The 14,814-nt window shown below is 40.9% G+C and overlaps 2 protein-coding genes across 2 annotated transcripts; both read right to left on the bottom strand.

The window, feature by feature from the left end:
- Positions 1–10,604: 10,604 nt before the first annotated feature.
- LOC131024661 (probable membrane-associated kinase regulator 2) lies at positions 10,605–12,112 on the bottom strand. Its single transcript, XM_057954170.1, has 2 exons — positions 11,133–12,112; positions 10,605–10,779 (listed from the first exon to the last, which is right to left on the bottom strand). The coding sequence occupies exons 1-2, from the start codon at positions 11,899–11,901 to the stop codon at positions 10,751–10,753; spliced, it is 798 nt and encodes a 265-aa protein (XP_057810153.1). The 5' UTR covers positions 11,902–12,112; the 3' UTR covers positions 10,605–10,750.
- A 744-nt stretch (positions 12,113–12,856) lies between these two features.
- Positions 12,857–13,252, bottom strand: LOC131025962 (uncharacterized). The gene has a single exon (XM_057955742.1). It carries the CDS (start codon positions 13,250–13,252, stop codon positions 12,857–12,859), a length of 396 nt encoding a protein of 131 aa, XP_057811725.1.
- Positions 13,253–14,814: the final 1,562 nt, after the last annotated feature.

Genomic DNA, 14,814 nt, shown 5'->3' with positions numbered 1-14,814 from the left:
CCATAACTCGTATGGAGTTCTTCCATGTCTCTGAGTGAGGAAGGAGCGATTCTGCGTGTAGCATGCGTTGTTGACTGCTTCGGCCCAAAAATTTAAGGAAAGTTTTGACTCGGCTAGCATCGTCCTGGCTGCTTCCTTTAGAGACCGGTTTCTTCTTTCTGCGACTCCATTCTGCTGGGGAGTTCTTGCTGCAGAAGTTTGATGACTGATTCCTTGTTTATCACAATACTCACGAATGACAGTATTGAGGAACTCAGTCCCACGATCTGATCTGATGCTGATGATGTTGACTTCCTTTTCAACGCTCAGTCTTCTCAGCAGCTTTGGCAGTTCCTCCAGTGTCTCCTTCTTTTTGAAGAGAAAGATAACCCAAGTATATCGTGAGTAATCATCCACAACTACCAAGGTGTACTTTCTACCGTTGTAGCTTCCTGGAGTGATCGGGCCAAACAGATCCATGTGAAGTAGATGCAGAATTCTTTCAGAGGAGTGTCCTGTCTTTGACTTGAATGACGTCCGCGTCTGCTTTCCTCTGAGGCATGCTTCACATTCTTGCTTCTTCTGGAATACAATAGAAGGAAGACCTTCTACCAGTTGATGTTTAGCAAGTTTGTTGATCGTCTTGAAGTTGAGATGGTTGAGTCTCTTGTGCCAGAGCCAATTGAGCTCCGAGCTGCTCTTGCTGATGAGGCACGTTTCTGGTGGGCTGTCTTCCCAAGAAACGACGTAGAGACTTCCTTGTCCGAATCCCTTCAGAACCACCTTTTTCTGATTGTTTCTAACAGTGAATTCATCCTTTTTGATTTTCACTGTGAAACCACTGTCACAAAATTGACTCACAGACAACAGATTATGTTTAAGACCAGAAACAAAGCTAACATTACTGATACTGGCGTTACCCATATTGAGCACACCGTAGCCTTTTGTTTCTCCAATCGAGTTGTCTCCGAATGCAACTTTGGATCCAGCTTTCTCGACATACTGGGATAGATATTCTTTGTAGCCCGTCATATGCTTCGAACAGCCACTATCCAGATACCACGTTCTGATTGAAGCTTTGGCCTCTTCCTTCTTTTTATGTTTCCTGACATTGACCTGCAAGGAAGAGTTGCTTCAGGCACCCAATCAAACTTTGGGTCCTTCATTGTTAGTTCGAGTTCCCTTTGGAACCCAAATCTGCTTCAGAATTGGTCTGGCTGATCTTTTGCGCTTTGTTGGATGTCTGATCGATGTCGTTGGCGCTTCAGGTGGCACTTGAGCATTCTTCTGTTGAGAAAACTTTTTGAAGGCCTCACTCTTGTAGCAGTTCTGTCTGATGAGTGGTTGAGGTCTTCTTTGCTCGGTGAAGTATCTTCCTTGAGATACTTTAGTCTTTGCAGACTTATGGAGATTTGTCTGTCGTCCAGTGACTTGTCGTTGAGGAATTGGCATAGCTCGTCTGGACTCAGCAATGCTTGATCTCCATGGATGTTGTTCCTTCTGAAACTGAACTGAGGATGTCAGTTTCTGACTGATGTGGCCTTTCTTCCCCCTGGATTGATGAGGAAGATTCTTCTTGACTCCTGATGTTCCTTCCCGGATCTTTGACTGAAATCTGCTTTCCAGCCTTTTCAATAAGATGATCTGGTTGGGAGCCTCCTTAGCTCGTCTGTAGCTTCGTGGAGGTGGAACATTTGATCTGGCCATCAGTCTGCGCTTGTGAACTTCATCCACATCATGGTCTCTTGATTCTTCTGAGGTTGTGATTTCAGAAGGATCATTCTTAGAGATGATCATGATTTTCTTTCCTTTGGCAGCTGCAACCTTTCCTCCGATGCTGTTGACCAATCTTTTCGATGGAAAGTTGCTCATCATGGGAGACTGCATAATGCAGCTCTTGACTGTTTATTCCAGCTTGTGATTGAGCCTCTTGATTTCATGAGATGCTCTTTCACATTCTGAGTTGGAGACTCTGAGCTCTTCCTCCAGTCGGCTGTTCTCCATGATTAGCTGATCAAGACAAGTTTCATCCAGAAAGTAGATGATTGTCTGATGTTTAGCTCGTTCATCATTAATCTCCTTATCCCTTTTCTGATTCTGCTTGAGGAGATCTTCGAACATTTTCCTCAGTTGACAGTGATCAGTCAGGAGCTGATCAAACTCGTCATTTTCAACGGATGAGCTATCTCCAGATTCTGAGTGGTCTCCTGAAAGCATCAGGAAGTTATCAGTATATGGAGTTTTTGTGAGAGATTTTACCTCTGGGCCATTCATTCCATTGTCGTAGCTGTTGTCGGCTACACTTTTTGATTCATTGGCCATCAGGGCTCGGCTCTCATCATCTGAGCTGGAACTGTCGAAGTCGGATGATTCTGATGTGTCGTTGGATGAATCAGCATCATCAGCAACCATAGCTTTCTTATTCAAAGATCTGCGATCTTTCTTTGCTTTCAGTTCCCTGCGCTCAGCTGGAGTCAATTCAGGGCATTCATTTCGAAAGTGCCCTTTCTTTCTACATCTAAAGCATTCCAATTCTTTGATGTCGTAAGCGGCTGACTTCCTTTCTCCGCTTCGATCTGTGAAATGTCTGAAGTCCCATTCTCTTTCTTTTCCCTTGTAGTGCTGCTTGTGGAACCTTCTGTACTTCCGGAACTTGGACTCCATCTTGTTGAATCTGTCAGTCAATAGGGCATATTGACTGAAGAAGTCCTCAGGGTTGAGTTCCGTTGGCTCCTTGATCTGCTTCTTGCCTTCTCTGATCGAGGCCTTCAGTGCAACTCCTCTTGAGGTTGATGGACCATCTTCGTCTGATCCTCCAGCCTTCTTGTTACCAAGATTTCTCATAAGGTCGAACTCATTTGCCATGAGATCGGAGAAAAGCTTGTTTGTCGGGAGCTGACTGAATCCTGGCTTATGCTGATGAGCGACTGAGTAGATCTGCCATTCTCCACGTGGCAGTGCTCGAAGAATCTTCAGATTGATTTCTCGTTGAGTGTATTTGTCTTTGGAAATGGATTGAACTTCATTCAATATAAGATTGAATCTTTGTTCCATTTCCTCGACAGATTCATTCTTGAGCATGAGGAAGGAGTCGAATTTCTGGCAAGCTATGGATAGCTTATTCTCCTTGATTTCCTCAGAACCTACGCACATTCTTTCCAGAATGTCCCACATCTCCTTTGCTGTTCTGCACTTGATAATCTTCATGACATACTTGTCAAGAACGGTGCCGGAGATGATGCTTTTGGCGAGGTTGTCTAACTCATCTTGCTTCCTTTCTTCTGTGGTGAAGTCTGCCTTAGACTTGGGCTGGTCCTCATCGTAAGGTTCCTGATGGATGTCAGTAGGAACCCTTTTTACAGTTTCGGTGATGATGATCGGACCGCTGGTGATGACTTCCCACATTCTGCAATGTTGGGCGGTGAGGAAGCTTTCAAGCCGAAACTTCCATATGTCGTATTTTTCAATACTAAACATAGGTAGAGAAGATAATCTGCTGTGGTTAGTCTCCATCAAAAAAGAGAGAACAGATAACAGCAGATAGAGCAAATAGCAAGCACAAAAATAAGAAAGAGTAAAACTTCTTCGAGACCTTTAATAAAGGATCTAGTTCAAGTAGGAACTAGTCAGATACAGATAGTTCTTGCGAACAACCTGCTCTGATACCAATTGTTAGGTCCGGGGGGTCTCGAATAGGTGTATGAGGGGGGGGAATACACCTATAGGCTATTTTTGGTCTATCTACCAACCTCAATCAGAGGGATCTCAGTCAGAGATAGAAAAGAAACTTTACAAGCAAACCAGACACCTGTTTAACCGAAATTAGTTTTGACCAACAGGGTTGACGACTGATACTGAAAGCTCTTCAGTAAAAGAGTTATCAGTTAAGTCACAAGAACTTAACTGATCCACGTAAGGGCTTCAGTCATGTTTGCAAAGATAGAGATGATATCACTCTTCCATACTATCAGAGGATAGTTCAGTCAGATTGATATCACACGCAGCGGAAATTAAACTTAGTTTCGAATAGCCTCGGTGGAGCAGATAGTTGGATTAAGGTTTCTCTAGCAGTTAGTCAGTGTTCAGTTTTATCAATAGAAATAGCACAGTTAAGAATGTAAAACTGAAAGCTGTAAATAACACAGAGACTTTTACGTGGTTCGGAAAAACTCTTTCCTACATCCACGGCTGGTTGATCAGACCAACAATCCACTCCGCAAGTGCTTGCCTGGTGCACTGCAAACCGTGAACTGAAGATAAACTCTCTTCAGCACCTACACACCTCGCGTAGGATTTCTCCACCTACACACCTCGTATAGGATTTCAGCACCTACACAACTCGCGTAGGATTTCCCTGCTAAGCACACCTCGTGCTCAGACTTCTCTTTCAGAGTTCAGAGTACCTTCCTGAATCTCCGAATCACTCAAACACTCTTATGGGGGAGAGGTTTAAACGAGTGCCAACTATACTTACAAAGAACAAGTTCTTTGAAGCAAGTTTGACCTTTGGCTTCTGAGTACACAGAATATATGCCTAGGGTCTAAGAGAATGTATGTAATCAGCAGTGACTGATTTTGGCTTTGGAATTCTCTTCTTCGATTCAAGCTTTGAGCGGTTTAAGCTTTGGGCTGAGTAGCTATTTCGGCAGAGCTTCAGCTTATGTTGTTGAATCGGTGAAGATTTGAAGTGATCCTCGAGCGCTATTTGTAGGATAATTCTTGAATAGATCCGTTGGCGTAAATCGTCCTCAAGATTTCTTCCGTTGGAGAGCAATTCGAATTTGGGCTGAGGCTTCAATCTTCGAGGTTCCTTGTCTGTGTGGAAACGGCTCTCTTTGATCGACAGGAGATGTGACATCTCTGAAAAGTAACCACCAGATAGGAATGACCTCTGCAGAGATAAGATATTGAGATATCTCTGCATTTAATGCGGCTGTACTTGAGTGTACGTGGCTTCCTCTGAACGTTGGAAGATCAGTCCTAGGAGGAATGTTCAACTGATACTTGACTTTAGTATCAGTCTATGGCGCGCATTAAATAATCAGTCTTCAACTGATTCTTCAACTGATACTTCAGTTGGTAACTCCAGTCTTCAGTCTTCAGTCTTCATTCTTCAGTCTTCAGTCTTCAGTCTTTGACACCGCAGCTAAACTAGAAACGAACTCTAACACTTGAGTTCAAAACGATTCTAGTCTATTACATCTAAGTCCTATGAATTTTGGTATCATCAAAACAAGGGTTAGGATATTCCACAAGGTTCCCAACACTTCCCCACCTCCGCACACCCAAAATTTCAAGGCAGGGCGGCGGCGAAGTTAGGGCTCGTCTCAAGGCGGCGAATTTAGGGCTCAACAACGAAGGTGGCGGCAGATCTTTGCTTCAACTCTGAAATTTCACGCCTTTTCTGGAAAAATTGATGAATGAATTTGGTGTTGTTGAAAAAATTTCATGGCAGGTATGAGCGAGAGAGAGATAGAGGCGGAGGTTCTCTGTATGAACGAGAGAGAGAGAGGCGGATTAAGTGGTGGAGGGCGGCGAAGGGGGAGGTCGCCGGAGGGGGGAGAGAGGCGGAGGTGGAGGTGCAGAGGAGATGAGCGAGAGAGAGGCAGAGGCGGAAGCTCAGGCTCGATCTGTTTGAGGCGGAGGAGATGAGCGAGAGAGAGAAGAGGCAGAGGCTCTGGGCCGGCGAAGCTACCGGCCAGAGCTGTGGCGGCGGTCAAGGGAAGGGCGGCGGAACCGAGAGTTGAGAGATAGTTTTGAATGCGGTCGGAGAAAGTGGTGACGTGGAGAGAGAGAGAGTGGGGTGTGTGTGAGAGATAGAGTGTGGAGTGTGTGTGACGTGGTGCCGGTTAATCCACGCTGGCACTTCCGGCGTCCACGTCAGTTTTAATTTGGGGAAACTTTGAATTTATGGGAAAAATCAGACAAATTAAAAATTGGTGTATTTAGCCGCCAAAATTAGGGGTCATGGGAAATATTAGAAAATGAAAATTTCTGGTGTATTTAGCGGCTATTAACCCAAAATAATACTAGATCGAAACAAATATTGTATTGGGTGTAGAAGATATTTTATTGAGCTTATAAGTTATTTAAAACACCTTATAAACTGTTTAGGAGCTTATAAGTTCATAAACAATTTATAAACTCTAAAATTAAGCTTCAAGAGTTTATAAGTTCCCAAAAAAAAAATTCATACAGTATAACTTATTTTTCGTAATCTTATACTACAATAATTATTCAAGAAAAAACTTAGCCAAAGAGCCTCGTAAATTCGCAGTGAATAGTGATGCTATCGCGGTCGCATTTGCATACCACAGATCTTGGGCTGCGTGACTTGAGTGTGGTAAGGGCTATTTTGAAGTAGATGAGATCCTCTATCCCAGAATATTGTGTGTACACGTGTACCACTCTTCATTTCTTTGTTTTATAAATTATTTTTTATAAAAATAAAAATTATTATTATATTATAAACTCTAATTAGTATTCCCTCCGTCCACGAAATAACTTCTTATCTTTCATTTTTGGGACGTCCACAAAAGAACTTCCTACCTATTTATGGACTATGCCCCACCACTTATAATCCTCTTACTTTTCACTTTTCACAACCCCCAATATTAATTATAACACATTTTCACCACTCCCAATACACTCAACTACCTTTTATCCACTCTCAATACACTCAACAATATTTTTTCTTAAAACCTGTGCCACTCCCTCCTAGGAAGTTCTTTCATGGATGGAGGGAGTATTTATCATTGTATAATTAAAATTTAAAAAATTATATACCCTAACTTTGAATTAATGAAATCCAAATAATCTATTATTAATTCAAATAAATATAAAAAAATAATTCTAAACCCTAAATGGATGAGTGAATCCTTGTTAATTATCTTTACATTATATAAAAACATAATAAATTAAAATTTAATAAAAAATTATTTAAAAATATAAAGAAATGAAGAGTGGTACACGTCGTAAACACTATATTTTGGGACCTGGGATCCCATTTGATTTTGAATAGAGCTGTCAAACCTTGCGGGCCGGGCCGGCCCGGCCCAACCCAGCGGGCCTAGGCAATTTTTTGGTCCGGATCGGGCCGGCCCAAAAATTCAGCGGGCCTTGAACATTGAAGCCCAGCCCGGCCTTATACGGGCCGGGCCAAAACGGGCCAAAAATTGATAAATTAATATATACATGTATATATTTAATTCCAAAAATTAATAAATTAAATCAAATTTAAAGAAAAAAATTGAAGACAAATTCGATGAAACAAAAAGGGCCTTAAACAATCTACATCTAATTGACTAAAATTAAATGTAAATAAATATGACTAAAACTAAATGTAAACAATATGAATACAAGTAAAAAACAAAAACTAATTGCAAAAACTGAAAACGATTTATTCACAAATTAATTAATACAGTAATCAAATCAACTGGAATCAAATAACAACCACCAAAATTAAATAAATCTTTCAAGTAAAAATAATTTAATATTGATTGTTGATTGCTAATTTAAATCATAAATTAGACTTCGACTCGTCATTGTCGTCAATTGAAGAAATAGACTTAAATTGGGTTGGGTCCATTGAAATTTGGGAGGAGATATAAAATTTCGAAAATTTCACCTTCTATATTGACGGGCCGATTTAGGCCCGAAAGCCCGACAGGCTTTTTGGCCCGCGGGCCGGGTGACCCGGCGGGCCGCATGGGCCGGGCCAGGGAGGCCCAGTTTTTTTGGGCCTTGAAAATCCTAGCCCAGCCCGGCCAAAACTACGGGCGGGCCAAGCGGGCCCATCGGGCCGGGCCATTTTCGGCCCATTTTGACAGCTCTAATTTTGAAGTAGGGAATATGCGGTTGTGGTCTTTCCGTACTGCAACGACACCCTTGAGATCCTATATTTTACGAATTTTAGGTTTGACCTGCTTTCAATTGAGGAAGGAAGAATTAAGATTGGGTCTGTCTATGCTACGCCGCTCTCGTTAGAGCATGCTGCGCCGTAACGTTGGATGGGCGCCATCTGTAATATTCGGTTTTTTGTGTAAACCGGCATCGAACTGGTTGCAGGCACTCGGGCTGGGTTTTTATTAACCCTGGTTCTAATTTTACACCCTAGTTACTTTTGTCGTATTCATTTCTAGGTATTGGGTTTCATTATGAATTTAATTCCCGATATGATATCGGGAAGATATCAAATTCGTCAATTTGTTCGGATTTTTTTTATTGTTTTGCTGAAGCTCGGTAATATATTCTTATTTGTGAATGTTGTCCATCGAAACCCTTCTTCCGGTGGTTCTGTTGTGCAGATTTACTCTTCAGTTTCTTTAGTAATACTCATAAAGACAAGAAAACCAGTATGGGCAAGAAAAGAACTCGATCCAGCGGGCTCGGTAAATATACAATCTATGCATTACCGTGCAATTTTGTCTATCTTCCTCTGTATTATTAATGGCTTTTGTACTGCGGTTATTTTTTGTTTTGCATATTTCTGTAGAAAACGATCTGCTTCCTTCCAATTGCAACTTCATAATTTGATTATTCTGGAGATTAAATATGTTTTTTCAAATCGTGGGTGAATTGATAGTATGTTAGATTTGTACATTTGGGCTCTTATCTTATTGCGCAGACAAGGGCATTTTTTGTTTCTGGTGAGTAGGTTTTCGGGGATGGGGACCACCTCAGCATTCGTGCACGGTGCTGGACATCTCTTTGTAAACGAGTAGCACAAAACTTACCTAGACCAGGGAGTACCTCGTACAACCAACATTGCAGGGCATAGACAAAACCATGAGCTTCACAATTAATTAGTTTTCTGGTACTGTTTTGCTGCTTATTTATAGTCTTACGAGACCTGTGCGTATGAGCAACAAGCAACTCATACGAAACCCGACCCCAAGGATAAGCAAGAAAAGCAGATAAATCATCCATCAGATGAACATAACCAACTTCTAATTCCTTCCAAGTCCGATCTGTCATCATAAAAAGGCCATAAACTAGATATAAATAACCAAGCTTCAAACACAACTCAGAGGCACCTTGACTTCTAGAAGATTCGAGGCTGAATGCTCTATCAATGTGGCTAAACAAAAGTTTAGGTTTACCACCAAAAGTTTTCGTATAAAATTCACTACATTTAGGCAGATCAACACACCCACCCATCAGCAACCCACTAATTAGAGCAAAATCAGCTGAACTAAATTCTACATTATAATTGCCTACAACAAATTCTAAAGAGTTTCGACGTAAGGACGAAGATTCCAGCTTCCTGCACAGCGCATTGTAAACTTGTCCCTGGAAGACCATGTTGGAGATGCAAAACAAATGTCCGAAACATGAGTTACGGACATGCTCCAGATTAGGCGGCGAAAGACGCGATTGTATTACTTCTAAATACCACATCTTCGACCGCACAGGGATTACAGCATCTACACAGAATTTCCTAAATAGGTTACAAAATCATAATAACCACCAAATCATGCCATTAATCGGTTCAACAGACGATGAACACAAAAATTTCAACGTGATCACATAAGAAACTAAAGCTTAATAAAACAACATTAAGTCGTAAAAGGTGATGACAGGAGAAATACAACTAAACACACAAACTCAAATAAATACATATAAAATAAACTATAAAAAGAAACAGCAAAATGCAACATGCACCTGCACCAAATAAGATCACAGTACATTACACTTTACATGCCCTATTATTTACCTAAATTCATTTTACTCAAATGATCATAATACATACATCATAATACATACAGATGAAAGAGGTAAATTGTTAACAAACATCAATTCCAGTCAAAATAAACATACTTTTCAAGCTAATTCTTCGACGAGGTCGCCCAACTCGGCCCATAACGTATGCGCTAAGTTCGAATGCCGAAGGCTCTGAAGAAAGAAACAAAAAGGACCTTGATCTTCAAAAACAAACTCAACCCAATTACACCTAGAAGCAATTACGCTCTTGTTGCTTCTCGGATACGCATTACAGAGTTTTTAGACGCGTAAACTGAGGACAAAATAGTCACACTAAAACGTGGAAAAATCAAATCCGTAGGATTAAGGGCTCAAATGTCAAACTACAAAGTAATGATAACACCTCCGCCATAGCTTCACAGAAAATCTTTACAAGATATACTGGGATGTATACAAAAAAAAATTATAAATATCTAAAACAACAAGAAAAACACAAACGAAGGGCACGTCATATAGAATACCACTTCGACTATACTGATAATTTTTTCCGATGGAAAACGATTACAAATTGATAGAATAGATTCAATACCGATACTTTACCGATATTATGCGAAAAGATGTCATCATCAATCATCATCCCTACGACAGGCGGCGGGGGCCCTACACTGTTTTAACTATGGTTTGTGCTTTACTCATGAAAACCAGACCGGTTCAACTGAACCGATAACAATTATTAAATAAATACCTGGGACACGTGTCATCCATCAACGGTGCATGCGCAGCGTCCTCTAACACGAGAGGCGCAGCATAGAATTTACCATTAAGATTTGTATATAAGTTTTCCAATTTTAGGAAGGGTACACAACACAACTAATAACAAGATAGTCTAGCTTCGGACACAGAAAAATAAATAAATGGAGAAATGATAATTTGAGCCATTGCCATTCTTAATTTAACACTGATTTTCTTTTTTCCATTAATTTTACAACTAATATATACAACTTTATACCCCTGTCTCTACAACTTTCCATATAAAGCAGAAGACATCACAGACTTCTCGCAGCATGCATCACTCACCAACCGAGACAAGTTCTCTTTCTGAAAAATCACATGTAAAAATTAAAAACATGGTTAGTTAATCAATAATAATAAGGGTTAATTATAGTTTATAACCTTAATTTTCAGTAAATAGTACTCCATCCGTCCTGTCTCACTTTCCTTTTTGAGTTGTCCTATTAGTAGTGTCTTATTTTCTTTATGGCAATATTCTCTCTCTCTATACCTAATATTTAAATAATTTCGACCAACTCACTTTATCTACTTTCTACACACTCCTTAATTTCTGTGCCCAAAAGAAATGGGACACTACTAATGAGACGGAGGGAATATCAGTTTATAACTTTAATTTATTTTTTATATAGCTAAAATTATTTAATTAGTCAGATAATTACCCGTATTGGAATTGAATGATCTCTTGCAATGCAGGATGGCGCCTTGAATCCCATCGTGCAGCTCCAACAGCGAGTCGTCACGGCGGTTGGATCCCATCTTTTCCGGTGCGGTAGAAGTTGAGCGGCTCTTCCCCAAATGCTTTCGGACCACATTCAACCCTGCCTGCAGATTGTTGTTCCACAAGCCCGCTCCGGCCATATCCGGCGGCGGAGAATCCGGACCTCCGCCGTGGAAGCCGAGCTGGCCGGAGAATTTCATCTTCTCAACACGAACATACAAAGGCTTGAGAATATTCAAGTATTTCTGCAACGTCTCTTTGCCCAAATGCTCCGAATTCGTCGCCGAGATACTATAATCTCTCGCAAACAGAGAAATCAGCGGCCCTTTAACTTCATCCACTTTGAATTTAACCCTGAGCAGCTTTTTATCCCGACCAATTTTCTCCGATTTCTGGAGAGATCCAGTTGCAGAATCCGGTTTCTTGAAGAGAAGTCCAACTTTGGCAGCTGTTTTCAGCAACGAAACGGGGAGTTTGGAGGTTTGGTCTGGATTACTCAATGTAGGTGGAGTGAAATTTTGATCGTTGGCGTGTAAGTTGAGCTCGATCTCGCTCATGTCTTCATCGGAATCTAGAGATGTTTCGGATGAGTGGTTGGAGAGGGTGAACTCGAGGTCGTAGAATGGGCCGTCGAAGCCGTAGTCAGAGAAGGGACTGGCGGCGCCTCCTCCTCCTGCAGTGCCGCCGCTTGTACGCCAGTAGTTAAGCATGGTTAAGGCTTCCAAAGTTGGTAGAGCCAGTATAGCAGCTCAGGAATAACACCGCTAATTTAAGCCTGTGAGAGAGAGAATGTGTGTGTGTGTGTGTGAGAGAGAGAGAGAGAGAGAATGTCTGCAGTTAAAGCCGGCGGTAGTAGAGGCGGAGGCCTTATAAAGGCAGTTTGGTTCGGCCGAGATCCATATCCCGAAAGAAATCCATTATTCCCAAACGTTATTTTAATCTCATTCTGATATTGTAGACTGCAGTTTAATAATCAATAAAAATAATATATATAAAAAAATTGAAGTATACGTAGCCATTATTAAAATACGGCTTTATTAAAAAAAAATTAAAAAACCCTTGAAAGCACAGGAAGCAGACTAGGGTCGAGCCTCATTAAAACATATTTAAGAAAACCCAAAGGGATGAACCAAAAAGAAGAAAAAGAATACTCGTATATCAAAAGACACGAAGAACAAAAATGAGAGAAAGCTGAGTTGGGGCAACTTCTAAAGCTCCGGCATAACCATCGCTCTAAAGAAGCCCCGACTTTTTGCACTTTAAAATAAAAACGAAACTCCAATAGACAAAAACAAAAACATATGAAAAAAGAGCAAACATTAAACCAAAACACACCACGAGTGAGCAATCTCAAGGTCGATTTGAGAGCGTTGCGAGGCGTCCTTGACCACGGAGCTACCAGAAGAGCTCGACCCCCCCGGATCCCAACTTCGAGCGCACCCAAAAGTTGAAAAAGAACTCGGGAGACGCTCCATCTCAAACCTCATGATCCCAACCAACGTAACCAGCAGAAGAGTGGACTAAGGAAGGACTGACAAAGCCAGCCCAAAAAAGCCCAAGGCCGAAACAGGCAAGCAGAAACAGAGGCTGAGCACCAAAAAAATCGACACTCCCTCAGTGGGCAACCCTAACATGAGAATGAGTGGACATATCGCGAGCCACGGCCTACTTGATGTCCTCAATAGCAAACGGCCACCAGCCCTCTTGTCTCTCGCCATTCGCCATAATATCCGCAGGCTTATTACCCTCCCTATAGATGTGAGTGACCATCAAATGAAAGTCTTGAAGGAGACGAAGACCATGATTCCAAGACGCAATAAAACGCCAAGGAAAATGAGTGGACCGAGTCTCCAGTAACCTAACCACGTAAATAGAATCCGCTTCAACCCAAAGATGGAGCCAACCACGGTCGTGAGCAATGTTGATAGCAGTGATAATGACCAACAACTTTGCTTCAAAGGCAAAACCAATACCCCCTTGAGTATGAAAACATCCACGAACCCACGCCCATTCATCCCGAAAGATCACACTACCAGCAGCAATTAGGCTCGGAGCGCCCATAGCAGAACCGTCTGTGTTAACTTTAATTCAATGAGAAACCGGCGGCCACCAGTGAACCTCAATCACGCGAGGAGGCGGTGCAGCCCGATTGGCAATACTGAGCCCCCTAGTGATGGAATAATCAGTCCAAGTATTCCTGATGGTGCCAAGACAAGAAAAGGTGATATCAAGCTCTTTAAAGAAGGATCGGACAAAGGCCAAGGTTGACCGGTCCTCAAATCTCTTATCATAAAAAATGACCGAATTCCTACAATTCCAAATCTTCCACATGAGGGTAAGAACACCAGCTTTCCAAAGCGAAGCAATCTGAGTACTAAAAGAAACATTCCACGCAATCACAAGGAAAGAATGGATGTCCAAACAATCCAGAAAATCCTCTTTCCCAAACTAGCAGAGGAAGTCTCTCCACACTGGGCGAACTTTGGAACAACTCCACATAATATGAGCGAAGTATATGTAGCCATAACCATACTACTAATTGCTTAAAAAAAGAATAAAAAAAACCATACGTACTAATTAAAAATGCAACAAAATTCAAAGAATAAATGATCTTGTATTAATATATATCAGTCAATATATGAAAATATCCACTTTATTATAACAAAAATAAAATTTATTCATTCACATAAAAAACTAAAAAATTATGTATTTTTTGTGCAAAAATACAAATTTACTCCGAACATTAATTTTTTCTCTCTTCTCCCTCTTTTATCTCGTTCTTTCTCTTCTACGTCTCTATTATATCTCTATGGTGGTGGTTTGCTCGTTGCCGATCACTTCCACTAATCGCGGTGGTGGTCATTGTTGCCGTCGCCGACTTAACTCCGCCGCAAGTACCAGGTCCCTGTTCTCTCTCTCTTCGTCAGATTTCTGTTCTTTCTCAAGGAAACATTCCGACTACATCTTATGATTCCGATGCTGGCGAGGAAATCGATTTCCGACTACGTCGTGAACGGCTACAAAATTTTGGCAAACACGCCGTTGTTTGACGAGCGACGTCATTATCTGTGATTTAAAGTAATTTGTATATGTAAGTGTGTGTGCGCGCGCGGTGGCGAATCCAAGATTTTTAAATTGGGAGTACAAGAAAATAATCTTATAAACATGAATGTAAAAGATACTTCATCCGTCCCCAAAATAAGTTCATCTTTAGGGATGGCACAGGTTTTAAGGAAAAATGGTAAAGTGTATTGATAGTGGAGAAAAATATGTTATAATTAGTATTGGGAGTTGTGAAAATGTGAAAAAGTGCTATAATTAATATTGGGAGTGGTGAAAAAGTGAAAACTAAGAATAAATAAAGTATTATTAGTGGTGGGGTAGTTGTCCAAATATGGAAAGAAAAAAAGAGGAACTTATTTGGGGGACGTCCCAAAAAAGAAAAAGAGGAACTTATTTCAGGGACGGAGGGAGTATTTTAATGTTAAAAATAGTACATTTCAAAATATTATTAAATATTACGAAAGAAAATTAGTTAGAATATTTTACCTGTATTGGTCTCTTTAATTTAGTTATATTTTTTTTATTAGTTAAATATCTCAATATCACTTTAGCTGCCATTG

The sequence above is a fragment of the Salvia miltiorrhiza genome, chromosome 5, assembly GCF_028751815.1.
Source record: "Salvia miltiorrhiza cultivar Shanhuang (shh) chromosome 5, IMPLAD_Smil_shh, whole genome shotgun sequence".
In the NCBI taxonomy this organism is placed as follows: domain Eukaryota; kingdom Viridiplantae; phylum Streptophyta; class Magnoliopsida; order Lamiales; family Lamiaceae; genus Salvia; species Salvia miltiorrhiza.
Note: the sequence above shows the minus strand (reverse complement) of the source record. Positions and strands in the feature narration are given on the sequence as shown.